At 46.2% G+C, this 27,700-nt stretch overlaps 1 protein-coding gene across 1 annotated transcript; it reads left to right on the forward strand.

The window, feature by feature from the left end:
• The first annotated feature begins 1,020 nt into the window (after positions 1–1,020).
• On the forward strand, positions 1,021–15,291 carry LOC101775074. Its single transcript, XM_012843626.2, has 6 exons — positions 1,021–1,107; positions 1,278–1,399; positions 12,808–13,311; positions 13,408–13,469; positions 14,524–14,563; positions 14,839–15,291. Exons 1-6 carry the CDS (start codon positions 1,021–1,023, stop codon positions 14,840–14,842), a joined length of 819 nt encoding a protein of 272 aa, XP_012699080.1. The 3' UTR covers positions 14,843–15,291.
• Positions 15,292–27,700: the final 12,409 nt, after the last annotated feature.

A 27,700-nucleotide genomic window follows, 5' to 3' on the forward strand; every position in this document is an offset into this window, starting at 1 on the left:
AGTCGGGTAAGACTTGCTGAGTACCCCGTACTCAGGGTTTTCCCCTTGTGGCTATCTTTCAGAAGCTCCACAGGAGGCTACAGAGGAGGAGACCCCGAAGCCCTAGGGTATTGACCTGAGTCTCACAATACCCTAGAGAAAAGTTTATCTACGCATCTTCTCCTGAACTATTTATGTTTAATCTTAGAACTTGTCTAACACTGCATCACTAAGTTTGTCTCAACTTATGTCCTGTAATAACTCGTACCTCTTAATTATGTATGTAAAAATGTAATGTTTGTTGATATTATCCCATCGCGGATATTATCCTGATGTATGGTTATGAGACACGCCGTGGATCCTTCGAGGAGTCCTAGGGACACTCGACGGACTACCGGACTTATGCTGTTTTAGGTGCGTTTCGGATAATTGCCGTTCCGACGGCAATTAGTCGCACTTAAACCAGCTTAAGTTGGGCGGTTCCACCATAGCTGGTATCAGAGCCGTAGGTTGGGATAATCAACAGATATTACCTTTTAAACACTGAGACTCTATTTTAAAATAGTAAAAACAAAAGTCACAGGTGGTAGTAGTGTTAACTGGTTGATTGTTTTGCAGATGCTAACTGTTTGCTGCGTGTCGCTAGTATTCGGTAGTTTATTACTTAGGGAGAAATTACGATGCCACCAATTTTTCTACGAGTGTGTATATGAGTCTGAAAGCACGTAGGAATCGTTGCACCATGTTTGCATTGCATGTTTTAAAACTTTTGGGTTCGGTGAGTGCCGTTAGACCTGACCCCGTTTCTTTTATAGGATGTTTGAAGAAGGCTACACCGATAAGGATGGGTGGACCCGTGGTCATTACTTGGATAAGCCAGGATTCGTGCAGTTACTTTGGAAGATGCTACAAGAGTTGGGTTTTCATAATCCCCCGGAGTATTATTGGAGAAAAGAAGATACTGGCCACAAGCAATATTGCACGGTGTATGTGCATATCCCGGATGATGACACCCGACCTAATTGGCATTTGGAGGAAGTGATGGAGTCGGGTTTTGAATTCAACGACACCATAGAAAGGGCATCCATGACAGCTCTTACTGAGCTATGTGAGAACCACAAGGTGGAGGTAGGGTCGAGCTCCGCTCGATTCTATCCAATCAAGCATCAAGATGACGGGGTATGGAGGAGGAGGATTAAAGCTTTGAAGAACACATCCCGAGTGGAGCACGATGTGTTGATGGCTGCTGCTTCTGATTATATGACAGCTATGTACAACTTGCATCAAGCCTGCATCAGAGAATATTTAATCAGAGGCAGAAGAACAAAGATGCTAAGATGGAAGTGATGGGTTCCCGGTATGACAAGGAGATGTACAAGAAGGTGGCAATGGCAAGGGAGCATGAGATGGAAAAGGCAATGTGAGAGCAGTCCAGAAGGATTGAAGATTATGAAGAAAAACTTAGGGTGATGCAAGGGTTCATCGAAGCCAGTCGGAGCATGGCGGATAGAGCAAGGGAAGAAGCTGAATCCAATGTCCATAGGCTGGAGGCGGAAAGGTTCCAACAGCTAGACGAGATTCTGTCACTTCGTCTAGCCCTGGAAGAAATGCAGGCTCAGGCACCTGCACAAAATATTGTCAATGTCCCACCACCTCCCCCACCAGAAGAGCCTCAACCACCAAACCCGGAGGAAGCGGATCAACTAGTACCTGTGATAGAAATGGAAGAAGATCCGGTGCCACCAGTAGATCCTGAGATAGATCTATATGCTCAGGAGAATCTGGAGGGTTTTGACGTGGATATGGAGGACGACCAGGGTGAAGTCCCTGCGGGAAATCAACAGTTTGCTTGGGCCAATGCCAATGCCGATGGACTAGATCCTCAGGGCTATGGACCCATGCAGAAATGGGGAGAAGAAGAACCGGAAGACGGAGAAGAGGAAGAGGATCCTGAAGAAATAGAAGGAAACTCTGGAATTAGCACCTCTGATACTTCCTGCACTTGGAGCGACTTCGGGCCGGAGTCCGGAAGTGAAAATTCCGTCAATCAAGCCCCACCTGTTGCTCCCCCAGGGCAAACCTTGATGACCGTGGACCAAGACGTCCTGCAGGAAGCCATGGCTCGACTGGGACTAAATGCCGAGGAACTAGGCATTTTCCCTTATGATGGTTAAAGTGGACTTGGTTTGAAAGTGTTGTAATATATTCTTGTAAGATATGTGTGTTGGACAAGTGATACGAAGGGGTTTTGTAAAAATTAACTCCTGGGCATGTAATATAAATAAGTATGTGTATTAGCATGGTTTGTATGTGAGCATGTTGTGATGTGTTACATGTTAGTGTGCAGAAAATTGTTGATAAAATGCACCTTAGATATTAATATCTTGTTACTCTTGGCAGCATGACGGATCCCAGAGAAACACGAGCTTCAGGTTCTGGAGGTCAGGAAGAGGATTTACCAAGAGCACCCACACTGGCTGACGCCATAGCCAGTCTTATGAATTCTGGGGCAGAACAAGCCCGATTACTCCAGATGATAGTACAGAACACTGGCAACGGTGGACGTAGGCGAGATCCGGAGCAGGGTGTGTCCTACACCCAATTTCTGGAAACCCGTCCCCCGGTATTCTTGAAGGCCGAGCATCCACTGGAAGCAAATGAGTGGCTTCAAGCCATGGAACAAAAATTTCGAGTAATCCCCCAATGTACTGCCGCTCAGAAGGCCGAATTTGCAGGGCTTCAGCTTCAAGGTCCCGCAGCAACTTGGTGGACCAGTCATTTGGCCAGGCAGCCAGTGGGTAGGGAAGTCACAGGGGAAGACTTTAAGGAAGCCTTTCGAACACAGTTCGTACCGGAAGGTGTCATGAGAATGAAACTGGAACAGTTCTTAGGACTGCAACAAGGAACTCGCAGTATTCTGGCATATACCAGTGAGTTCGATCACCTAGCCCAATATGCACCAGAGCATGTCAACACTGAATCCAGGAAGAGGGATTGTTATCTCCGAGGACTTAACGCAAGAATGCAAGAAAAGTTATCCACCTGCACTTTCGCCGATTACAGCTCCGCGGTGAGTACAGCCATTACCGCAGAAGAAAAGATGAAAATTTTGGATGAAACTTTGAAGAAAGAAGAAGTATTGAAAAGGAAGAATGTCCCTTCTGGAAATTTTGGGAATGCTCCCTAGAGAATGAGGATGGTATATCGAGGTCCTCCCCGACCCATGTATCGTCCTTCATTCCAGCAACGACCTTTCCAGTCTTGGAATGCTAGAGCTCCTAGTGCTGCCCCTCATCCTGGAACTGCACCATCTCTCGGGTTTCGTAACCCTACTCCTTCAGGAACTCCACAGGTTTGTTTCAACTGTGGGAAGCCAGGACACTTCGCCCGAGACTGTCGTTTTCCCAAAATTGGGGGAAACGCAAACTTAAAGGCTCAGACCTCGGGCCAAGGCACTGGACAAAAGTTTGTCCGTCGCAAGTTCGTCAACACCAAGACGGGACAAGCTCACTATATGACTGTAGAAGAAATTCCAGAAGGAGAGCCTATCTTAGCAGGTATGTATCCTGTTAACAATTATCCTGCTATGGTTTTATTTGATTCAGGCGCATCGCATACCTTTATAAGTAGAAAGTTTGTTATACAACATCAACTAGAGATTCATACCTTAAATGTCAAGTATGCTATTCAAGCTACTGGGCCCACACAGAATACAAATCAAGTAGCTCGCAATGTGATTTTAAACCTAGAAGGAAATAAGGTGGGAGCTTATCCTTTAATTCTGGAAGATCAAGGAATAGATCTTATTTTGGGAGTAAATTGGATGAAAGAACATAAAGTTCAAATTAATATGGTTACTCGGGTCGTTAGCATGAAAGATGACCAAGGCCACCTTTTTGAGCTCCAGTTACCTGCTCATCCTTATTTGGACCAGATGGTCAAAAAGACTAGAGCAGTAACTCTAGAATCTATTCCTGTGGTTAATGAATTTATAGATGTATTTCCAGAAGATTTGCCTGGACTACCGCCTGATAGAGCGGTAGAATTCACTATTGAGTTAGAACCAGGCACCGCTCCTATCTCTAGAAGACCATATCGAATGCCACTTAAAGAGCTAGCAGAATTAAAAACACAACTCCAAGAATTGTTGGATAAGGGTTTCGTCCGACCTAGCACTTCACCCTTGGGCTGCCCAGCTCTTTTTGTTAAAAAGAAAGATGGCACCTTAAGGTTATGTGTGGATTACCGCCCTTTGAATGCGGTAACCATCAAGAAGAAGTATCCGCTACCACGGATTGATTTGTTGTTCGACCAGTTGTCCGGAGCTAAGGTCTTTTCAAAAATCGACCTTCGGTCAGGGTACCATCAGATTAAGATAAAACCCGAGGACATACCAAAAACAGCCTTTTCGACCCGATATGGACTATATGAGTATTTGGTTATGTCTTTCGGACTGACAAATGCCCCAGCGCATTTTATGTACCTCATGAATTCAGTATTCATGCCGGAGCTAGATAAATTTGTGGTCGTCTTTATAGACGATATCCTTGTCTTTTCTAAAAATGAGGAGGAATATGCACAACACTTGCGCATTGTTCTAAATAGACTCCGGGAACACCAGTTGTATGCCAAGTTTAGTAAGTGTGAATTCTGGTTAAAGAAAGTTCCATTCCTTGGGCACATACTGTCCGAAAAAGGAATCGAAGTAGATCCCGGAAAAGTCAAGGATATACTGGATTGGCAATCACCAACTTCTGTTCATGAAGTAAGAAGTTTCTTGGGAATGGCTGCCTATTACCGTAGATTCATTCCCAATTTCTCAAAGGTTTCGAAACCAATCACATAGTTATTAAAGAAGGACATAAAATTTGAATGGAAGCCTGAGTGTGAGGAATCTTTCCAAATCTTAAAGAAATTACTGACTACAGCCCCAGTGCTAGCTCAACCTGACATAGAAAAACCCTTTGATGTATACTGTGATGCCTCAGGAACAGGCATCGGGTGTGTTCTGATGCAAGAAGGCCGGGTTATTGCTTATGCTTCTCGTCAGTTGAAGCGTCATGAAGAGCATTACCCTACTCATGATTTAGAGCTTGCTGTCGTAGTGCATGCACTAAAGATATGGCGACACTATCTTTTAGGTAGTGAATGTCGTATCTTTACTGACCACAAAAGCTTGAAATACATCTTCACTCAGATGGACTTGAACATGAGGCAAAGACGGTGGCTAGAACTGATTAAAGACTATAAACTAGAAATTCATTACCATCCTGGTAAGGCTAATGTGGTGGCCGACGCCTTCAGCAGAAAGGCCCAATGCCACTGTAGTACCGTCCAGTCTAACCTGAAGACCTTGTGTGAAGAAATGGGAGAATTAAGTTTGGAAATAGTAAAACAAGGTACACTTCAGAATATTATGGTTCAAGATACCCTAAAGGAAAGAATCATAACAGCCCAAAAAGAAGATCCATGGATTAAGACACTTTATCAGCAACAAGCCGAGGGGAGGACTCCCGAACTTAATCAAGAAGAAGATGGAGGACTGTATTTCAAGAACAGGATAGTAGTCCCTGAAGATGAGGACCTGAGGAGATTAATCCTAGAAGAAGCACATTTATCCAAGTTCTCCATTCATCCCGGAACCAATAAAATGTACCAAGATTTAAAGCAAAGATTTTGGTGGGCCAAAATGAAACCTGAAATTGCAAGATATGTATGTGACACTTGCCAAAGAGTTAAACCCATACTACAAAAGTCGGTAGGTTTGTTACAACCTTCAGAAATCCCTGTCTGGAAATGGGAAGATATTTCTATGGATTTTATAGTGGGATTGCCTACCACTTCAAAGGGGTATGATTCCATCTGGGTTGTTGTCGATCGCCTTACTAAGTCAGCTCACTTTATTCCAGTCAAGACTACTTACCCGGTGTCGACATATGCCAAGCTCTATATAGCCCGGATTGTATCCTTGCACGGAGTGCGTAAGACCATTATCTCCGATCGAGGTTCCCAGTTTGTTTCCAGATTCTGGGAACGACTGCAAAAGGGCATGGGTACTACTCTCATTAGAAGTTCTGCTTATCATCCTCAAACTAGAGGACAGACAGAAAGGGTCAATCAAATTTTAGAAGACATGTTAAGAGCATGTGTCCTTACCTTCTCTAAGCTATGGGATGAATGTTTGCCCCTAGCCGAGTTCTCCTATAATAATAGCTATCAAGCTAGAATTAAGATGGCACCTTTCGAAGCCTTGTATGGTCAAAGATGCCGAACTCCTCTAAATTGGTCAGGAGTAGGAGAAAGGACACATCTGGGATCGGACTTGGTTATGGAAACCGAGGAGAAGATCCAGAAAATTCGCAAGCATTTAGAAGTAGCCCAGTCCCGGCAAAAGAGTTATTCGGACAAAAGGAGACGGTCTTTGGAATTCCATACCGGAGATTTTGTATACTTAAAGGTATCCCCAATGAAAGGCGTACAGCGCTTTGGAGTAAAGGGTAAGTTAGCCCCAAGGTATATTGGTCCCTATGAAATTCTGGAACGCAAAGGTCTCGTGGCATATAAGCTGTCATTGCCAGACCAACTTGCTTCTATACATGACGTATTTCATGTATCCCAGCTTAAGAAGTGCTTAAGAGTCCCAGAAGAAATTTTAGAAGATCCAGAAATTGAGCTCGAGCCGGATCTAACATATGAAGAGAGACCTATTAAAATTCTGGATCAAAAGACACGAGATACCCGAACTCGGAGTATCACGTTTTATAAAGTGCAATGGAAAAACCATACTCCGGATGAAGCTACTTGGGAAAAAGCTGAAGACCTAGAGTCTAAATATCCGGAATTATTTGAAACCGTCAAGAACAGATGAACAAAAACCACCACCCCACTATCCTTGTACAGAAAAAGAAGGAATAATTGACCTGACGCAGTTTCCTTTCCATTCTCAAAACCAAAGATTTAACCCCGGAAATCTCGGGACGAGATTCTGTTAAGGGGGAGAGGCTGTAATAGTTGCCATTTGAGGCATTACAATAACTTTGAGAAATTAGAAGCAATTCCAAAAGAAAAAGAAAAGAAATTGGCAAAAAATTCAAATTCGGCCAAATTTGACCGAAATTTGAATTTCAAATTTGAAATTCAGAAAAATTTGTCAAACATGAGGAATACAAGTGTAAGATTATTTGGAACTGAGGGATCAAAAATTTGGAACAGAATTAGTGCTAAATATCTCAAAGGAATTAGAGAAAGAAAAAGAAAAGGGACGTGTACTGTTCACGGTCCGAAAACAGCAGTCCAGAAAAACTGCAGCAGTGTCTGTTTTCAAAATTGATTTCTGGAGAATTTTGCAACTAAGTGCACCAGGACAACTATACCATATTGAATAATGAACTTTGGACTACAAGAATTGGGTGTTGTTGGCCAGGATCAGTAACAGGAAGGAAGTCAAACTCAAGCCCAAAGTCAGCACAAAATCACAGTTAACTGAAACTCTGAAAATGACTAAGTCTGAAACCGACAGTATAAGGTCGATTTTGAATTCAAATTCAGAGCAATGTGGATCAAGAAAGGTAGGCATTCATGAGCAAAATGGAACTTTGGGACATAGTAGAACATGTTTAGGAAGAAGTTGGACTGGGAAAGGAAGGATTGGACCACTAAATCGAAGCACCAAGAGAGATCAGCGCCACTGTCAAATTGACGAACTGAATTTCTGATTCAGTCAAATTCAGAATAAACTCGAGCAACATCTCCCAATTTCCGCTGGTTTGATGATTATCTCGGGATGGAGCCAAAATAAAAGATGGAGAGTTTGAGATTATCTCCAACTTCTGTTAAGGCGCTGGAGGCCGTTGGATTGAAGATCGACCACGACTCAGTTCTGAAGGTCACGGGCGGTGACAGAGCATCCAGATGTGTCGCCGCCGCCGTCGTCGGTCGACCGCCAGAGCGACTAGCTAGGCCACCTCCTCACCACGCAAGCCTACGGGTAGGCCACGGTGTCGTCCATGCGCGGGGCGAATCGCTTGAATAATTACTGCTTCCGCGCCGCCGTTTCACCGTCTCCCTTTTTACCGCCGCCAGCTTCTTCTCTGTCAAGCACCGCCGCCGAGCAAATTCCACCGCCACATCTCGCCTCCCGTCGATTCCTCTCGCCCACTCCTCCACAGACACCCCAGCTACACCCTAGACCAGTCGTTGTCCCACATCCATGTCGGAGTAGCCGTGCTCGCCGCCGCTTCTGTCCGCCGCCATCGCGCCGCCCGCTCACGGTGAGAACCACCTTGTGCTACTTCTCTTCTGTCTTGAGTAGTCGTAGTCAAGTCTCTAGTGTCCTAGGATGGAGTAGAGGTAGTTGTTTGAGTCGGTTGAGCCGTTGTCGTGAGTAGCCACGACTGGCCGAGGGAGTCGCCGCCCGTCGCCGTGGAGGGGATGGCTCCGGCCATCTCCCGGGGAGCTGTTGCCGCACGCGGGGCCGTATAGGTGTAGAGATGGTGTCACGACCTAGTCCCGCCGCCGGGAAGGCGCCGGCCGGCGAGCCGCGCCGCCCCCTGTCACGGGTGTGTTTTGGCGGGAGGTAGGAGAAGGCGCTGGAGCCGGGGCCCGCGCGTTAGTGGAGAGAAAGGAGGCGCAGCAGGAGCAGGCAGGCCGAGCGCGGTCGGTTGCTGGGCCGCGACCTTGAGGCCCAGTGACGCGCGCGCGCGATCGGCCGGAAAAAGAAAAAGGGCCGGCGTGTCGTGCAAGCCTGGTGAAGCAGGCCGGAGTCGCGAAAGAAAAGAGGAAAAATAAAAAAAGGGGCGTTGGGCCGGTGTTGGGCTGCAGAAGAAGAAAGAATAAGAAAATCGGCCCGCGGGGCCCGTCAGGGAGAGGAGATAAGGCCGGCGGGTAGAAGGAATAGGAAGAGTGGGGTCCGCGCCGTGGGGCCCAGTGTTCGTGAGAGAGGGTAGAGAGTGGGTGAGTAAGAAAAGTTTTCCGGGTGATTTTCGGGAAAAATTAGGTTTCCTTTAGTAATTTAATTCGTTTAAATCCGTTTTACACCATTTTAATCACAGAAATTTATAGGAGTGTCCAAAATTAGTGAAACCAATTTTGTTAGGCTTGTTTTATTTTCCTTTATGCATTAAAATTTTTACACCCTAGGAAAATAATAAAAATTTGGGTATTTATTTAATGCCTTCCTTTTAAGGTAATTAAATAAATACTTAATATTTATAAAATGTATAAAATGTGAATAACACTTTATTAATCACAAATAATTCTTAACCCATAGGAAATTAGATTTTCAAGTTAGGAAATAATTACCACTTTTTCTTAAAATTAAAAGAAAAAGCTACAAGGAGGGTTAAATAAGAAAAATAAAAGTGTAGGTTAATCTTTTTAGACTTTTGTGTGTTGGCTTGCAACTTTATCATGATAAGTCGTATAGTCCTTGTTGGCTTGCAACTTTATCATGAAGGAAAGTTGTATAGTCTGTTATTCAAAAATTTTGCATTCTAACCCCCTGCATGTATATATGACGTAGATCCAGAAGCACCGGAAGGAGATTTTTGGGAATTTTCAGAAGGACCTTTGGAGTCCGACGAGGTGTTTGAGTTCGTTCCCTGTGAAGCTAATCCGTCAGAATCTACTAATCTTTTTAGCGAACAAGGCAAGCCCCGGTGCATTTATACCTATCTACTTTGGAGTCGTTATTTCATGTGACTAGTTGTAGGTTAATTGCTATATGTATGCACTAAGTCTAGGAGTGGATTGAAACCTATTCTTGTGTATGATCATGCCTGATTTAAGGACATCTTTGCCACTTGTTCAAACCTTAGAAACTACCCAAGTCTAGAATTGCTTACTTGCTTACATGCTTGGTTTACCAACCTTAAGGAAAACTCTTAAGTCATACATGTTGCTTATGAAGGATACCTTGGAAAGTGAAAACGGACAGAAGCTAGAGATGTAGTTCTGTCTGCTAGATTAATTTGATTAAGGTCCGATTCGTTGTCTTAACCTTTGATCAAGTGATAAGCATCTGATCACTTACTGGGTATGGGACCAGTAAAGCCCAGTAGGTTAGTAAACTCTGTGATCAGGAATACTTCGTACCCGCGCTTGACGTGCTGGAGATTGGCAGGGGTGTAGCCTGAAACTCACATGGAGATCGGGCCAGACGTGGGGTCCCATGTGGGGGTGCATCCCTGGGTCCGGGTAGTCATATTCCTAATCATTGATTTTGCTAATCGAGAGGTTGTTAGATACGACCTGGACAGTCGTATAAAGTTGGTGATCAGGGTACGCTCCTGCAGGATGTAATTAGATCCGGATCGCCGCAATTCTCGGTTATGAATGCACTTGATCACCGTTGAGCATCGTAGTATCAATTCATGAAATATGTATCTTCTGTTATCAAGTGATGTATGATTTAATAGCTATGGTTGCTTTTACTTCTGTTATCATTTAGAATGGTTAGGTAATAACTTAACTCAAATAAAAGATAAAACTAAGGCCTTACTCGTAGTAAGCTTTTCGGCAAAAATGGTGTCAACCAAGCACACCCAAAAGCTGGCATGCATTCCAAAGAAAACTATTTATATTGGTTAGTCGGGTAAGACTTGCTGAGTACCCTGTACTCAGGGTTTTCCCCTTGTGGCTATCTTTCAGAAGCTTCACAGGAGGCTACAGAGGAGGAGACCCCGAAGCCCTAGGGTATTGAATTGAGTCTTACAATACCCTAGAGAAAAGTCTACCTACGCATCTTCTCCTGAACTATTTATGTTTAAATCTTAGAGCTTATCTAACACTGCATCACTAAGTTTGTTTCAACCTATGTCCTGTAATAACTCGTACCTTTTATATATGTATATAAAAATGTAATGTTTGTTGATATTATCCCATCGCGGATATTATCCTGATGTATGGTTATGAAACACGCCGTGGATCCTTTGAGGAGTCCTAGGGACACTCGACGGACTACCGGACTTATGCTGTTTTAGGTGCGTTTCGGATAATTGCTGTTCCGACAGCGATTAGGCGCACTTAAACCAGCATAAGTTGGACGGTTCCACCACAGAGGGTATATGTGTAAAAATTAGGGACTTCTCTGCGCTAAGTCTAAGGACCCCCAGCACAGCTTTTCCTCTAATCTAAGGGTCAGATCATAAGTTTCTTCCCATCCAACCCTTTTATCTTGCTCTCCACCAACTCAAGTAAACTTCCCCACCTATTCCGTAGCTTTGCTACCAGTGTCCGAACTTTAACTGCAAGTGTTGTTGAATTAACCGACTAAAACACTAACTCCTGCATTGCATTCGTGTAGAGTTGCTTCTCGCTGACGGCGTCTACGAGCTGTACCCGGCGTGAGAAGATGTAGCTGTAGCCGAGCTACCGCTTCCAGAAGCCGAAGCCGCCCCAGCAGAAGACCAGTTCCCTTCCTCCTCGCTTGAAGGCAAGCCCCGGAGCATGAACCCAATTTTCTTTCTCTAAACTTACACATGCCTTCCTTTGTTGTATGTGCATTTACGTTACAGGAGTTGTTTGAAACCATAGATGCATGACTTAGTTCCCTTGATCTGAACACTAGCCTGATGAGTCTGAGTAGTTGCATTGCTTAATAAGACTCGGTAAAAGCCGAGTGATTTCCTGTCACTCGTGAGTTATAGGATTTGGTTGTTCTCCTTCTGGTTACAACTATAAGGACAATGGATGGGGCAGGGTTCTGGTTAACTTTTGGTCGTCGGCTGATCGCCCCGTCTATCTATGGAATCTGTTAAGGCCCGATAGTGGTGGTGTTCGTGATCAAGTGTTTGAAAGTACTAACCTCATACTCAGTATGGGATGGGGAAGCCTAGTACCTGATTGAACCTAAACGTGAGCGGTCGCCCCATTGTCCTTGGAACGGAGTTCCCCTACGGCCACACGTGGTGGCAAGTGTGGTCACAGAATGGCAGAGGCTGGGTCTGTGGAACCTTGCACCAAAGGAAATGGGCCCGACACGGGTTAGGGAATTGGTAGGGAAGGCCGACACAGGAAGCGACCCTCCGTGGTGCGCGAATGTCATGACGTTAGGTTCGCCATGCATGGTTAAAGAACTTGAATCGATTCGTCTGCCTCTCACAGTTTGAGACTGCTTGATCGCTATGCTACACTGAGTAATAAAGGAATCTGATGATGACATGGTCTTGATGATGTTATATACCCTTTTGGTTGGATCTATGTTGCTTAGAGTAAGTTGCCAACTTAGACCGGTTAATGAACCTAGAATCTGAGCTAAAACCTTGAAAATAAGGATCTACTTAGTGCTTTTGGCAAACAAACCCCTCAGCCAAAAAACCTTGCATGTCTAGAAGTGGTGGAGTAGTTTTACTCCCGGTCGGTTAAGTCTTGTTGAGCTTAGTAGCTCAGCCTTGTTTGTGGCTTTCTTTTCAGGTGAAGTCGCAGCTCCTGAGTCTGCTCCTGTTGGCACTTGGCCGCCCCAACTCCCTCCGGGTTGGACGGTCGAGTGGGATCCCTCCTCGGACGGCGAGGAAAGGGATCACTGATGTCCTGATCGGCCTCATCAAGGACATCCGACCCCCGGCGCTAGTTTCCACTTGTGTTTACCTTCTGTCGTTTTCTTCGGAACTTGTAAAACTCTGATTTTAACCAAGTGTGTAACAACTTGTAATCTACTGTTGGACCTGTTGTATTCTCTAGAACCACTCACCTTCATGTGGGTTTTGCTAAACTCGGTCCTGTCAAGTGGTTAAATCGGATGAAATCTGACGGCTTCTCGAGTTAGCACGATTAAGGGATGAGTATCGCATCTAAAGCGACTTAACTGTGCTTTAGTTGAGTTAATCCAAGGTGGTTCCGCCACACGCGCCCCCTCCAAAATTTCTCTCCGCGCGCGTCCCCGTCCACCGCCTGCTCCAAATCGGCCACCGCGCCCCCTCAAAAATGTTGCCGTGCCACTGGCCATCTGGATAACCCGCTGCCTCCCGCCGCACCTCCACCCGCCACCTCCCGCCGCTGCCTCCTGCGCCGGCCCTGCACCCGCTACCTCCTACGCCACCCCACCAACCCGCCGGCCCTCCACCCATTGTGCTGCCTCCTGTGGCGCCCCTCCAACCCGCCGACCCTCCACCCGCTGCGCTGCCTCCTACGCCGCCCCTCCAACTCGCTGTGCTGCCTCCTGCGTTGTGCTGCGTCCTGTCCCCCAACATGGAGGGAGGAGGAGATGAGCTGGGGCCGGCCCCGGTCCCCAGCGTGGGTGGCGGCGGCGCAGGCGTGGGGGGCGCCTGTCGTATCGCAGGTAGTCGGCGTGGCTGCCTCAAGCGGCTCCAAAAGGAGTACCACACGCTCTGCAAGGTGAGCTCCGGTTGGATTGGGGGTCGATCGGTGGGGATGGGTCCGATTGGGCTGTGCCGTGGCTCGATGTCTGATAGTTGGTTTTGGTTTTGCTAGGTTGCAGGAGCTGCTGCCGCAGATCGTGGCTCGCCCGCTGCCCAACGACATATTGGAGTGGCGTAAGTAGCCTCCCCTGAACCTACCAGTAGATTTGGGTTCATGTTTTGGTAGCAATCAGTTTTTGGATGTTTCTGTATACATGGGATTGCTCTGCGCATTGCATGACATACTCGTAGCAATTTATGGTTATAAGTTTGAATCATGGGATGTGAGCCTTAGTTCTGCGTAGTGTGTTGAATAGAGTGTGAACATATGATAAGCGGTAGTTCCTGTCAGGATTGATTTGTTTTGCTGATTCCCTGAAAATCAGTTGATAAGCTCAACCTTCTTTGAGCTCGTAGTAGGAAAGGCAGGCTAAGGTCTTTGCCCATAGGGTGCTAGCCTACTGCTTGGCATCTAGTTAAGCTCTAGAATTTAGAACATTGCTTTACCGCTTACTGTTAACTTATATGGACTAGCTCTTGACATTACTGCACATTAGCAAGATTCAAATATTCCTACTGGTTGTAAGGGTTGGTCATTTTGCGTGTGACTTAAATGCTCTGCAAATAGGGAACAGTTATGTGATTGATCTTTGCTTTGTTTTGCCCAAGGGCATGCGCATAGAGTTTGTCACCTGGCATGCTGGATGTCCACTACATATTTTTGATGCATTTGCTAGATATTTGTTTAACAATCATTGGAATATCTCATTTAGCTGCACCATTGTCTCGTCTCTTCATGGAAATATTGCTTGTTCTGCTTATGGTACATGGCTTTGGACCCCCATATGTTTGTTTATATTTATATATTGGTCAGCGTCAGGATTTGCATTGACATAACTGCAGTTATCAAGTGCAACAGTAATGGCCAGCGCTATACATGCTGAAAAAGGTTCCTGCTAATTATGTGCACCAACCTGTCAAATAGTAATAGATGAGATATGTTCTTGGTTAAATTTACTAATGACTAGTTGAGCACCATTGACAACTCATAGATTACAACTGCACCAACCTGTCATTTTACCTTGCATGCATCAGTGAGTGACTGTAAGTTCTGAGCTGTTTCTGGATTCTAGTTGCTTTTGCATCACATTAGGTATGAAATAATGCTCATTATTACTATGCTTTGCAGTTCAGCCTGAGTCTTGGAATCCAATGTGGTCTGCAACAAGGTACGCACATACTGATAACTAGCTTTTTAGCAAGGAACCCAGAGCATGCTTTCCATGTTTCAGCTACTGTACAGTGTACAAACTCATTACTGTTGTTCAAATGTGCTCTGTGGTAGTCTGTAATTTGTTGGGGACCGCCCCACAACGCACCCTGAACGAGGCTGGCGGGAACCTTTTCTCTTAACCGGCTCTGACCTCGTCACTTTCCCCTTTTACGAAGCTAACAATTAACCGAAGTTAACTAGTGCGAAGATGCCCATTCTGTGATTTTGCAGGTGAGGATTCACGAAGTTGAAGCCCCCACGGAACTCCCGGCAATTTGACTTCGGGAAGGTTCCGTGGCCAAAAGCCGAAGTTAGCTGACTTCGACCGAAGAAGGCGGAAAACTTACGGAAGCTTGCTCAGCCCCGACGAAGCTTACGAATGGGGAAGGAAGTAATCAAGACAGCCCTAGGACCACATTACAGTAGGATAATTTTGTAATAAGAATCTTGGAGAGGGTTAGAAATGTAATCCCACTGTGAAAGCGATATTTTGAGTAGGGGCCAAGTTACTGTCCTGTACGGAATATACCTAGGATGTAGTTGTTGGGTATGGGTATAACGGAAATGTGGAAATGTAACTTTATGGTCCTATAAAGGGAGATGAACCGTCCCCCCGAGGGACGGTCATTACACATTGATAAGATAGCTACTATAATAGTTGCTTGAGCAGTTATTGTCTTCGTCTATCGTAACGTCTTAATTGTTATCTGCTTGAGTCCCAACATTTGGCGCCCACCGCGGTCTAACTCGTTAAACAGCCCACGATGCCACCACAACGAAAAAAGAGACCCGCAGCTCAGAGAGAAGACAACACGGTAGAGGCTGGTCAGCCTACGGCCCCCGACGCCACAGATCAGGTCCTTTTCGATAAGGAGGAACGTCTTGCAAGAGTCGAGCAAGCCTTAAGGGCAAAAGCAATGAACAAGAGACCTGCAGCCGAAGTCAACCACCAAAGCCAACAACCTACAGCAAACGAAGCTGCCAACCACACTAATGGCCACCAGCCCACAACGCCCGAAGCTACTGGCCCCTCCAGCTTGGACAACAAGCTAGACTCAGTCCTCCAAGAGATAGAAGAAGTCAAAAGAAAAAAGGAGCAGTTAGCACGACAAGTGCAACAACAGAGGGAGGCTGCGTCTAGGCTATCAAAGTTGAACGAAGCTAGGCGGCAGCTGGAAGCACTACAGAAAGAAGTCGCGGAGCTTGAAAGCCCACTCGAGAATGCAAACCAGGCCACAACGTATTTTTATCAAAGTCCCACTATTGATCAGGCACAGCTCCAACCCAGCCTCAACTTCGGCCAAGGCACCCAACACCACTCGCCAGGGGTGTCCCTTGTGGTCGACGCCACATCGCTGCTCTCAATAGGGCTCCAAACTGCACCGTGGCCAACAACTTACAAGCCAACCACCCTACCTAAATTCAATGGACGGACAGACCCACGACAATTCCTAATGAGTTACGAAGCCGCTGTAGCTTCGGCCGGGGGAGATGATGTCGTCCTCGCCAAATCTTTCATAATTGCTTGCGAAGGCGTGGCACTGAACTAGTATTCACTGCTCCCTCCACAAACAGTGATCAGCTGGCATAACCTCAAGACGAAGGTCACACAAAATTTTCAGGGTTTCCATTACCCCCAAATGGCCCAGGCAGACCTCTTTCAGTGCAAACAAAAAGACAAGGAGCCACTCGTAGAATACGTAAGAAGATATGTCCAGCTTCATTCTCAAGCGCCGCACATTGAGGAATCTGTAGCAATATCCGCGTGCATCGCGGGCCTTACCCCCAGCCCAACAGCGTCAAAGCTATCAAGGAAAGAGCCCAAAACCATGAGTGCCCTCTTCAGCAAACTCGATGAATACATCAGGTCCGACGAGGACCACCACATAAGAGTGGCGGAACGCAACAAAGAGAGACAAACAAACCAAAGTCGAAGCTGGCAACCTTCACCCTACAACAAGCCTCAAAACCAAAACCAAAACTGCATCATGAACATTGAGGGAAACCAAAACCAAAGCCAGAGCTAAAACCAAAATAACAATACCTAAAGAGGGGGCCACTCTGGCAGAGGACGAGGTCGAGGAAGACAACAAAAATCATTCTACTGTGTCAACCACGGCCATCAGAATCATCACAATATAGAGTGGTGCCCCAAAAAGAAAGAGGAAGAAAGAAAAGCTGCGAAAGAAACCGCGAAGGCAGCTACACAAGCACCCAAAACAATTCACCACACAACCTTTTACCCACACCCAAGCTTTTACCACAACTAGCCTAGCTTCGCCAACTTCCAGCAACCAATGACTTGGCCTCTTCCACCACATATACAATCGTACCACCAAACAATCCCGCAGCATGCCAATTCGAACCCGCCTCAGAAACCCCAAGAAACAGTACCTCCTCCCCCAAGCATGCCAGCCATAATGCCCAAGCTAGAGCCCAGCGCACAAAACAGCAACCAAAACTCCTTGCCTACCTTCGGAATGATAATGCCAATCACTTGAGGCTCCTTGCTAGAGTTTGAAAACAAGAGGCAGAGGCGGAACTACTTCAGAGAGGTCAACGTGATCATTCCCGACGGACCCCCAACAAAGCCAGAATGGGCACACATGCCCATAACCTTTACCGGGGAAGACTTCAAGCTAAAGACAACCTCGCACAATGATGCGATGGTTATCAAAGCACTGATAGCAGGCTGGACAGTAGGGAAAGTCCTGGTAGACACAGGCAGCTCCGCAGACATCCTCTTCCCAAACGCATTCAGAGAAATGAACATTGACATGAACACGCTCGACCCAACAGACATCCCGCTCCTCGGCTTCGGTGGAAAGCTAGTGAAGGCCTTGGGAAAAATTGCTCTCCCAGTTTCGTTCGGGGACCGTGATAATGCGAGGACAGAACACACCACCTTCGACGTGGTGGAGATGCACTACCCCTACAACGCAATACTCGGTCGTGGCTTCACCATCATGTACCAGATCTATTGCTCTGCTGCGGGATCCAATAGCTACTCCATCCACATGGTGTTCTTGTTGGAGGTATGCCCTAGAGGCAATCATAGAGATGATGATATTCCATTTGTATCCATGATTTGTATATTGTGTTCATTGAATATCCATTAAAGGCTACTTGAATTGATTTGCAATTATGTGAATTGTATGTGAAACTCTTTACTTGTATGGTTATTCTAAAGTTGTCCCTAGTCGGAGTTCATGTGAGGACACACATGAATATTAGATTAGCACATGTATTAGTTGATGACTATGTTTCACAAGTCATGGACATGGAGATGTTGAACTAATAATGTGGACACATGTGGAGACATGTGTTAGGACTGACCCAACACGAGAAGTAGTTCTCTCTTTAAACAACATATACGCTTTGTCCTTAGACCTGAGATTGTCGCATGTATTCTAGATGTGGATTGACCTACTTAGGGGCTATCAAACGCTACGCCGTAACAGGGTAGTTATAAAGGTAGCTTTCGGGTTTGTCAAGAAGCATGCTATGAGACATGGTCAATCAAGATGGGATTTGCCCCTCTCTGATTGAGAGTGATATCTCTGGGCCCCTCGAGTGATCGGATCAGAAAATGCATGGCCATGCTACGTACGGTTAAGAGTTAATCTACAAAGGGATTCCGAATCACAGGATCGAGAAAGAGCGGTCAGCTTGAAGCTAGACCAAATATCGTGAGGCAAAGGGAATAGCATGTATATTATGTTGTGATGGTTCGTCTGATATGATCTTCGTATGCGTATAGGAGTTGGCACGTCTTGCTAGAGGCCGCTACCGACTATTGGGCCGAGTAGGAGTACTCGGGCCATGTCTATACGTATCCGAACCCATAGGGTCACACACTTAAGGGGCTGGAAGCCCAATTCGGATCTGATCCGAGTTGGATTAGGTTTAGGAGTGCTAATGGGCCTCGGATCCAGAGGCCCATCAGGAACCTCTATAAATAGAGGGGTGGGGGCGCCCTAGGGTACACACCTTTTGGCTGAACACACTTGCCGCGCCTCCCACGCCCTCGCCTGTTGCAACTCGCGGATCTAGCAATCCGGCTTGCGACGCTTCCTCCCTGCACGTGTGGATACCTTGGAGGTGTTGCGCCTGCAGCACTTGGACGAGCCATCGACGAGCCGCCGACGAGCCACGACGAGCCGATGACGAGCCACGGCACCGGAGGCGATCTTGCTGTGCACGTGGACGAGTTGCTGAGGAGCTGCTGCACGTGATCGACTACGTACGACTACGTTGATCGACTACGTACGACTACGTGATCGTCTTCACTGCACCGACGCATATCTACATCTTCCGCACCAGTAGTGCGTCGAGTGGTAATCCCGTGATCCTCATACGGCAGCTCTTCCTGGTTATACGCGGTAGAAAATTTTGTTTTGCGCTAGCGTAGCCTACCTCGTATCCCAACAGTGGTATCAAGAGCCGTAGCTGCTTAGTTTTGGATTCGGGATGTGTGCATATGGAGATATGCGAGTTCTCTGTTTGATCTATGTCCTGATTTCGTGCCCTTGCTACAAGGGTAGTGTAACGACATACTCCTACCGGTCGGTTTCCGCCATCGGAGTTAAGTGATACACGTAAATCCAATTGCAGTGAGGGAAGATCAATATGATTGGTCAAATCGAGATCCAGGGTCATACGCCAGGCGCATTAGATGTGCAATAGTAGATGTGATCTACTGCCGGGGTCGGGATTTTGCCGTATGCGCATGCTTCGGTAAATCAGCCGTAACTTTTCGGTACGATCTCGGATCGGGGCGATTTCTATACGAAAATTGATCTACAGAAAAAGTTACACATGAAATTCAACAGCTTTGCTGTTTTCGGCGAAATTAGATTTGCCAAATTCGGCTTGGAAGATGGAGTTTCAGGCCTCCCAAGTTTGGAACGTTAGGACGCCTAACTCTATTTTGCAGGATGTATGTATGTATCTTGTGATCAGTATGGCCCCCTTGTGTATGTGATGCATGTGTGTAACTAATTCGTGACCTGCGTGTCGCGCGTACGGCAACACGGCAGGAGCCATATGTGTTGTCACTTTATTGTAATTAATGGTCTGCGTACCAATCTGTGATGATCCAAGCAACTATGTAATCTTCATTACTAGATTCTTTACTAGCTATTAGGCGTAATAGCATGCTCTAGTTCTTGGAGGACTCATCACCAGGAGGATGGCGCACATGGAACATGGAGATGGAGATCACCATGGTGAACAGGTTCTATGGAGATGGAGATCACCATAAGAAAAACGGGCCATACTGTGTCACAACTGTGTGAATGCTATTCTGTTTTATGTTTTACTTTCTGCATGCTGTGATGTTAGAAGTAGAACGATCCCTCACAAAGTTTAAGTTAGTATGCCCTCCCAACTAAAACTTGCGCCGTCCCATGTCTTGTACAATTAGTGGTGGGTCTATGAAATTAGGGTGCCACTAGTTTTCCTTGACTAGACGGGTTTGTGTCGGACACTTACACGCATAAGGGTTGGTTAGCTTAACGAGGTTATCTTAACGGTTAAGGACCTTGGGGCATAAAGGTTGGGCGCCGAGACATAGAGATGTCACCCAACAACAGGAGTCATATGTGATATGATTAGCAAAAGTTGCTTACCGATCTACCTCGTTTGCTAGCGGTGATGCTAAAGCTCACTAGTAGACTTGTTAGTTGTGGATCCTGAATCACTAAGTTTCAATAGAGGGATATTGATTTTAGTGGGAGTAGATTCTGTTAAAATAGTTTAAAGTAATTTGCTCTATCATGGATACGTTTGTCTTAGTGTATTTTGCATTACTTTTGTTGTAGATTAAATGGCACCTAGCAACACCACCGCATCGTTTGCTTTGCGTTCGGTCCTTGAGAAGGACAAGTTGAATGGAACAAACTACTCGGATTGGATCCGTAACCTGAGAATTGTTCTCAGGGCTGAGAAAAAGGAAGATGTTCTAGACACCCCACTACCACCAGTACCTGCTGATGATGCAACTGCTGCCGTTAAGGCTGCTTACAAGAAGGCATTTGATGCTAATCTTGAGGTAAGCTGCCTTATGCTTGCTTGCATGGAACCCGAGCTGCAGATGCAGTTCGAAACAAATCATGAGGCTTACGATATGATCGTGGCGCTCAAGGACATGTTCCAGACACAGGCTAGGACCGAAAGGTTCAATGTGTCCAAAGCCTTTCTGGAGTGCAAGTTAGCAGAAGGCGCAGCAGTAGGACCACATGTAATCAAGATGGTTGGTTACACTCAGCGATTGGAGAAGCTGGGCTTCCCAATGGGCAAAGAGTTGGCCACTGACTTCATTCTCTCATCTCTTCCGCCTAGCTATGGGAACTTCATCTCGAACTACCATATGCATGGGACGGAGAAGGGTCTGAATGAGCTGTGTGGTATGCTCAAGACAGCAGAGGTAGACATTAAGAAAAGCGCTAGTACCAGCCATGTGATGGCTGTACAGAACAAGCCTACTTTTAAGAAGAAGGGCAATTCTTGGAAGAAGAAGGGCAAGGCTGGAACGTCCAAGCCAAACCCACCGCCCAAGGCTAAAGCTGGACCTGCTCCAGATAAAGAGTGCTTTTACTGTCATGAACTTGGTCACTGGAAGAGAAACTGCAAGCAGTACCTAGCTTCGTTGAAGAACGGCGGAAGTAAGAGTACTTCTACCTCAGGTACGCTTGTTGTTAATGTTATAGACAACATATTTCTCGCTGATACAGTTATTAATTCTTGGGTATTTGATACCGGATCGGTTGCTCATATTTGCAATTCGATGCAGGGAATGATAAGAAGTAGAAGCGTGGAAAGAGGAGAAGTTGATTTCCGCGTGGGCAATAATGCAAGAGTTGCTGCTTTGACCGTCGGGACGATGCAACTCCACCTCCCGTCAGGATTTATTATGGAGTTGAATAATTGTTATTTTGTTCCTAGTTTAAGTCGAAACATTTTGTCTCCTTCATGTTTGATGAGGGATGGTTATTCATTTGCGAGTGAAAACAATGGTTGTGTGATCTCTAAGAATAATATGTTTTTGGCTTTTGCACCCATTGTGAATGGATTATTTGTTTTAAATCTTGATGGTTCACCTGTCTGTAATGTAAGTGCTAAAAGGCCTCGGCCAAATGATTTGAGTCCTACCTACTTGTGGCATTGTCGTTTGGGTCATATAAGTGAAAAGCGCATGAAGAAGCTCCATTCTGATGGACTTCTAACTTCGTTTGATTTTGAATCATACGAGACATGTGAGGCTTGCTTGCTAGGCAAGATGACCAAGACGCCTTTCACAGGATTTCCTGAGAGAGCAGTAGACTTGTTGGAACTCGTACATAGTGATGTATGCGGACCAATGAGCACGACGGCTAGAGGAGGATTCCAATACTTCATAACTTTTACTGATGATTTTAGTAGATATGGCTATGTCTACTTAATGAGGAACAAGTCCGAAACCTTTGAAAAGTTCAAGGAATTTCAGAACGAAGTTGAAAATCAGCGTGGCAAGAAAATTAAGGCCTTACGATCTGATCGTGGAGGCGAATATTTGAGCCATGAGTTTAGCAATCATCTAAAGAGTTGCGGAATTGTTCCACAACTTACGCCGCCTGGAACACCTCAGAGAAACGGTGTGTCCGAGCGATGTAATCGAACTTTGTTAGACATGGTTCGATCAATGATGAGCCAGTCGGACCTACCGTTGTCATTTTGGGGATACGCTCTAGAAATAGCAGCTTTCACACTAAATAGGGTACCATCTAAATCCGTAGTTAAGACACCATATGAGATATGGACTGGAAAGGTTCCTAGTCTGTCTTTTCTAAAGATTTGGGGATGTGAAGTGTTTGTCAAGCGACTTCAGTCGGACAAGATCACACCCAAGTCGGATAAGTGCATTTTCGTGGGATATCCAAAGGAAACTTTGGGATATTATTTCTACAACCGATCAGAAGGCAAAGTGTTTGTCGCTCGGAACGGGGTTTTCCTAGAGAAAGAGTTTCTCAAAGGAGAAAAGAGTGGAAAGACAGTGCATCTTGAAGAAGTTCAAGATGAGCCAATCGGGCAAGAATCAATGAGTGATGCTAACGTAGCAGAACAAGTTGAGATACCCATGGCAAGAGAAGCACCGCCACAACCACGAAGGTTGGCAAGGCTCCGCGAAATGCGGGAAATATTATTGTTGGACAATGATGAGCCTGCGACATATGCAAAAGCAATGATGGACCAAGACTCCGAAAAATGGCAGAGTGCCATGCAATCCGAAATAGAGTCTATGGGAGACAATCAAGTTTGGAACTTGGTTGACCCGCCTGATGGTGTTAATGCCATAGAGTGCAAGTGGATCTATAAGAAGAAAAAGGACATGGATGGAAATGTTCACATCTATAAAGCACGACTTGTCGCAAAAGGTTTTCGACAAGTTCAAGGAGTTGACTACGACGAGACCTTCTCGCCCGTAGTGATGCTTAAGTCCATTCGGATTATTCTAGCTATAGCTGCATATTTCGATTATGAGATATGGCAGATGGATGTCAAGACAGCTTTCCTGAATGGAAACTTAGCTGAGGACGTGTATATGATACAGCCCGAGGGTTTTGTCGATCCGAAAAATGCTGGAAAGGTATGCAAGCTTCAGAGATCCATTTATGGATTGAAGCAAGCATCTAGGAGTTGGAACATTCGTTTTGATGAAGTGGTCAAAGGGTTTGACTTCACCAAGAACGAAGAAGAGTCTTGTGTTTACAAGAAGGTTAGTGGGAGCTCTGTAGTATTTCTAATCTTATATGTGGATGACATATTACTGATTGGAAATAACATTCCTATGCTTGAGTCCGTAAAGACTTCACTGAAAAATAGTTTTTCGATGAAGGACTTAGGGGAAGCGGCATATATTCTGGGTATTAAGATCTATAGAGATAGATCGAGAAGGCTTATAGGTTTAAGCCAAGATACTTACATTGACAAAGTGTTGAAGCGGTTCAGCATGGAAGAGGCAAAGAAAGGGTTCTTGCCTATGTCACATGGCATACATCTCAGCAAGACTCAGTGTCCTTCGACTGCTGATGAGCGGGATCGCATGAGTAGAGTGCCATATGCCTCGGCTATTGGATCTATCATGTATGCAATGATAAGTACTCGCCCAGATGTTTCATATGCGCTAAGTATGACAAGCAGACACCAATCTGATCCAGGTGAGAGTCACTGGACAGCGGTGAAAAACATTCTTAAGTACTTGAGAAGGACTAAAGATATGTTCCTCGTCTATGGAGGTCAGGAGGAGCTCGTTGTAACAGGTTACACCGATGCTAGTTTCCAAACCGACAGAGATGATTCAAAGTCACAATCAGGATTTGTGTTCACGCTAAATGGTGGTGCTGTTAGTTGGAAGAGTTCCAAGCAGGAGACGGTGGCCGATTCTACGACAGAAGCCGAGTACATCGCGGCTTCGGAAGCCGCGAAGGAAGGTGTTTGGATAAGGAATTTCCTCATTGAGCTTGGTGTGTTCCCGAATGCGTCCAGCCCATTGAATCTCTACTGTGATAACAATGGGGCAATTGCGCAAGCAAAGGAGCCAAGGAACCACCAGAAGAACAAACACGTAATGCGGCGATTTCATCTCATTCGAGACTTCGTTAACCGGGGTGAGATCAAGATATGCAAAATACACACGGATCTGAACATTTCTGATCCGTTGACAAAACCACTCCCGCAAGCTAAGCATGATGCGCATGTAAGAGCTATGGGTATTAGGTACCTTCTAGATTGACTCTAGTGCAAGTGGGAGACTGTTGGAGGTATGCCCTAGAGGCAATCATAGAGATGATGATATTCCATTTGTATCCATGATTTGTATATTGTGTTCATTGAATATCCATTAAAGGCTACTTGAATTGATTTGCAATTATGTGAATTGTATGTGAAACTCTTTACTTGTATGGTTATTCTAAAGTTGTCCCTGGTCGGAGTTCATGTGAGGACACACATGAATATTAGACTAGCACATGTATTAGTTGATGACTATGTTTCACAAGTCATGGACATGGAGATGTTGAACTAATAATGTGGACACATGTGGAGACATGTGTTAGGACTGACCCAACACGAGAAGTAGTTCTCTCTTTAAACAACATATACGCTTTGTCCTTAGACCTGAGATTGTCGCATGTATTCTAGATGTGGATTGACCTACTTAGGGGCTATCAAACGCTACACCGTAACAGGGTAGTTATAAAGGTAGTTTTCGGGTTGGTCAAGAAGCATGCTATGAGACATGGTCAATCAAGATGGGATTTGCCCCTCTCTGATTGAGAGTGATATCTCTGGGCCCCTCGAGTGATCGGATCCGAAAATGCATGGCCATGCTACGTACGGTTAAGAGTTAACCTACAAAGGGATTCCGAATCACAGGATCGAGAAAGAGCGGTCGGCTTGAAGCTAGACCAAATATCGTGAGGCAAAGGGAATAGCATGTATATTATGTTGTGATGGTTCGTCTGATATGATCTTCGTATGCGTATAGGAGTTGGCACGTCTTGCTAGAGGCCGCTACCGACTATTGGGCCGAGTAGGAGTACTCGGGCCATGTCTATACGTATCCGAACCCATAGGGTCACACACTTAAGGGGCTGGAAGCCCAATTCGGATCTGATCCGAGTTGGATTAGGTTTAGGAGTGCTAATGGGCCTCGGATCCAGAGGCCCATCAGGAACCTCTATAAATAGAGGGGTGGGGGCGCCCTAGGGTTTGACACCTTTTGGCTGAACACACCTGCCGCGCCTCCCACGCCCTCGCTTGTTGCAACTCGCGGATCTAGCAGTCCGGCTTGCGACGCTTCCTCCCTGCACGTGTGGATACCTTGGAGGTGTTGCGCCTGCAGCACTTGGACGAGCCATCGACGAGCCGCCGACGAGCCACGACGAGCCGACGACGAGCCGCGGTACCGGAGGCGATCTTGCTGCACGTGGACGAGCTGCTGAGGAGCTGCTGGACGTGATCGACTACGTACGACTACGTTGATCGACTACGTACGACTACGTGATCGTCTTCTCTGCACCGACGCATATCTACATCTTCCGCACCAGTAGTGCGTCGAGTGGTAATCCCGTAATCCTTATACGGCAGTTCTTCCTGGTTATACGCGGTAGAAAATTTTGATTTGCGCTAGCGTAGCCTACCTCGTAACCCAACAGCTCCAGCAGATGAAGGGCGCTTTCCAAGTAGAACACCGCGGAGTAGTCGTTCAAACCCTCAAGAACCTCGGGGAGACTCTTGACCTCATCCAGCAGCCACTTATGAAGGGCGCTTTCCAAGTAGAACACCGCGGAGTAGTCGTTCAAACCCTCAAGAACCTCGGGGAGACTCTTGACCTCATCCAGCAGCCACTCATGTTGGGTTATGAGGTAGGCTACACTAGCGCAAATCAAAATTTCTACCACGTAAAACCAGGAAGAACTGCCGTATAAGGATCACGGGATTACCACTCGACGCACTACTGGTGCGGAAGATGTAGATTTGCGTCGATGCAGTGAAGACGATCAACGTAGTCGTACGTAGTCGATCAACGTAGTCGTACGTAGTCGATCACGTCAACGTCTAGCAGCTCCTCAGCAGCTCGTCCATGTGCAGTAAGATCGGCTCGTCGTGGCTCGTCGGCGGCTCGTCCAAGTGCTGCAGGCGCAACACCTCCAAGGTATCCACATGTGCAGGGAGGAAGCATCGCAAGCCGGACTGCTAGATCCATGAGTTGCAGTAGGCGAGGGCGTGGGAGGCGCGGCAGATGTGTTTCGCCAAAAGGTGTCAACCCTAGGGCGCCCCCACCCTTCTATTTATAGAGGTTCCTAACGGGCCTCTGGGTCCGAGGCCCATTAGTACTTCTAAACCTAATCCAACTCGGATCAGATCTTGGCCTCCAACAACTCAAACATGCGTTCACATCCTTCTTCCAGTGGGCAATCATCGGGCTCGGCGCCAAACACACCAAGGGAGGCTTTGTAAGCTTCATGAACCTTTTCGAACCTCTCCCTTAGTGTGGTTTCTATTTGGCTCAACAATTTTGCCTTCATCTCTAACTCAGGCTCCATCTGGCCGATCTTAGACTTCAAACCCGAGATAACCTCACTATCGCACTGGGCCCCCTCACATAAGCCTTCTACAGTTTGATCTTTCTCTTTAATTTGGCCCTCCAGATCCACCACTTCTGATAACAAACGATCAATCTCGTTGCCCCTAGCCTCGTAATTTTCACCAAGTCCACGAGATTCCTCTTTCAACTCTGCGTTCTCAACCTTAACTTTCTTCATTTCCAAAGACATAGCAGCAATGGTCGCTTCAAGAGAAGCTACCTTCTTCGAAAGTTCCGAGGTTGCTTTCTCACTTTTAACAAGCCGGTCCCTCGTAATCATGGACGAGTAAGACACCTGCAAGTTTTAAAACAAAAACATTAAGCCAACTCTTCAAAGACGCAACAAAGGTAAAGAACAACACACAACACACGACATTGAATTACCCAGTTACCATACCTTCTTCACGAGGTTGGCCTCCAAGTTGAAGAGCTCTTCTGAGCTCATTGACTTTACAGCTTGCTGAAAATCTGTGCGTCAAAGAGTACAGCCGTAAGTATGCTACAACAATAACAAAAGCCATGAACAGCAATAACCATCTACGAGCAGCCTTCACCTTCATATCTTCGTGCCTCGACGGTGACCGGAACAACTTCCTTACCTAGACTTCGCCGTAGCAACTCCTCCTTTGCCCTCAGCTCCCCTCGAAGTCGCCCCGCCCACCTTCTCCACCTCTTTGGAACCACCAATATCTGCATAGCGCTTGCAATCTTCACCCTCAACCCCCCAGTCCAAAGTTAGGTTGTGTGGATTATAAACCCTACCTTCGGCGCACGTCGCTAGAACCTCTGTGCGTCCGCTCAAGCCCAGACCTTCATTAAGACCTCGAAGACCCGCCGACAAGCTCTCACCTATATCATAACATTTAACTTTCAGCCTCACATGATCCTCGAAACTAACCTCGCCAACGTCTCCCATAGTTGCCTCCAAATCCCTCAAAAATCCCGCCGAACCCTTCCCACAGTCAA

This window comes from Setaria italica, chromosome II (assembly GCF_000263155.2).
Source record: "Setaria italica strain Yugu1 chromosome II, Setaria_italica_v2.0, whole genome shotgun sequence".
Lineage (NCBI taxonomy): Eukaryota > Viridiplantae > Streptophyta > Magnoliopsida > Poales > Poaceae > Setaria > Setaria italica.

Excerpts from the sequence above, each read along its gene's own strand:
- LOC101775074 (XM_012843626.2), top strand. The coding sequence starts at position 1,021 with ATGGAGTCGGGTTTTGAATTCAACGACACCATAGAAAGGGCATCCATG. Across the intron at positions 1,400-12,807 it reads CATGAGATGGAAAAGGCAAT|GTGGTTCCGCCACACGCGCC; the intron begins GTGAGAGCAGTC and ends AGTTAATCCAAG. Across the intron at positions 13,312-13,407 it reads AGTACCACACGCTCTGCAAG|GTTGCAGGAGCTGCTGCCGC; the intron begins GTGAGCTCCGGT and ends TGGTTTTGCTAG.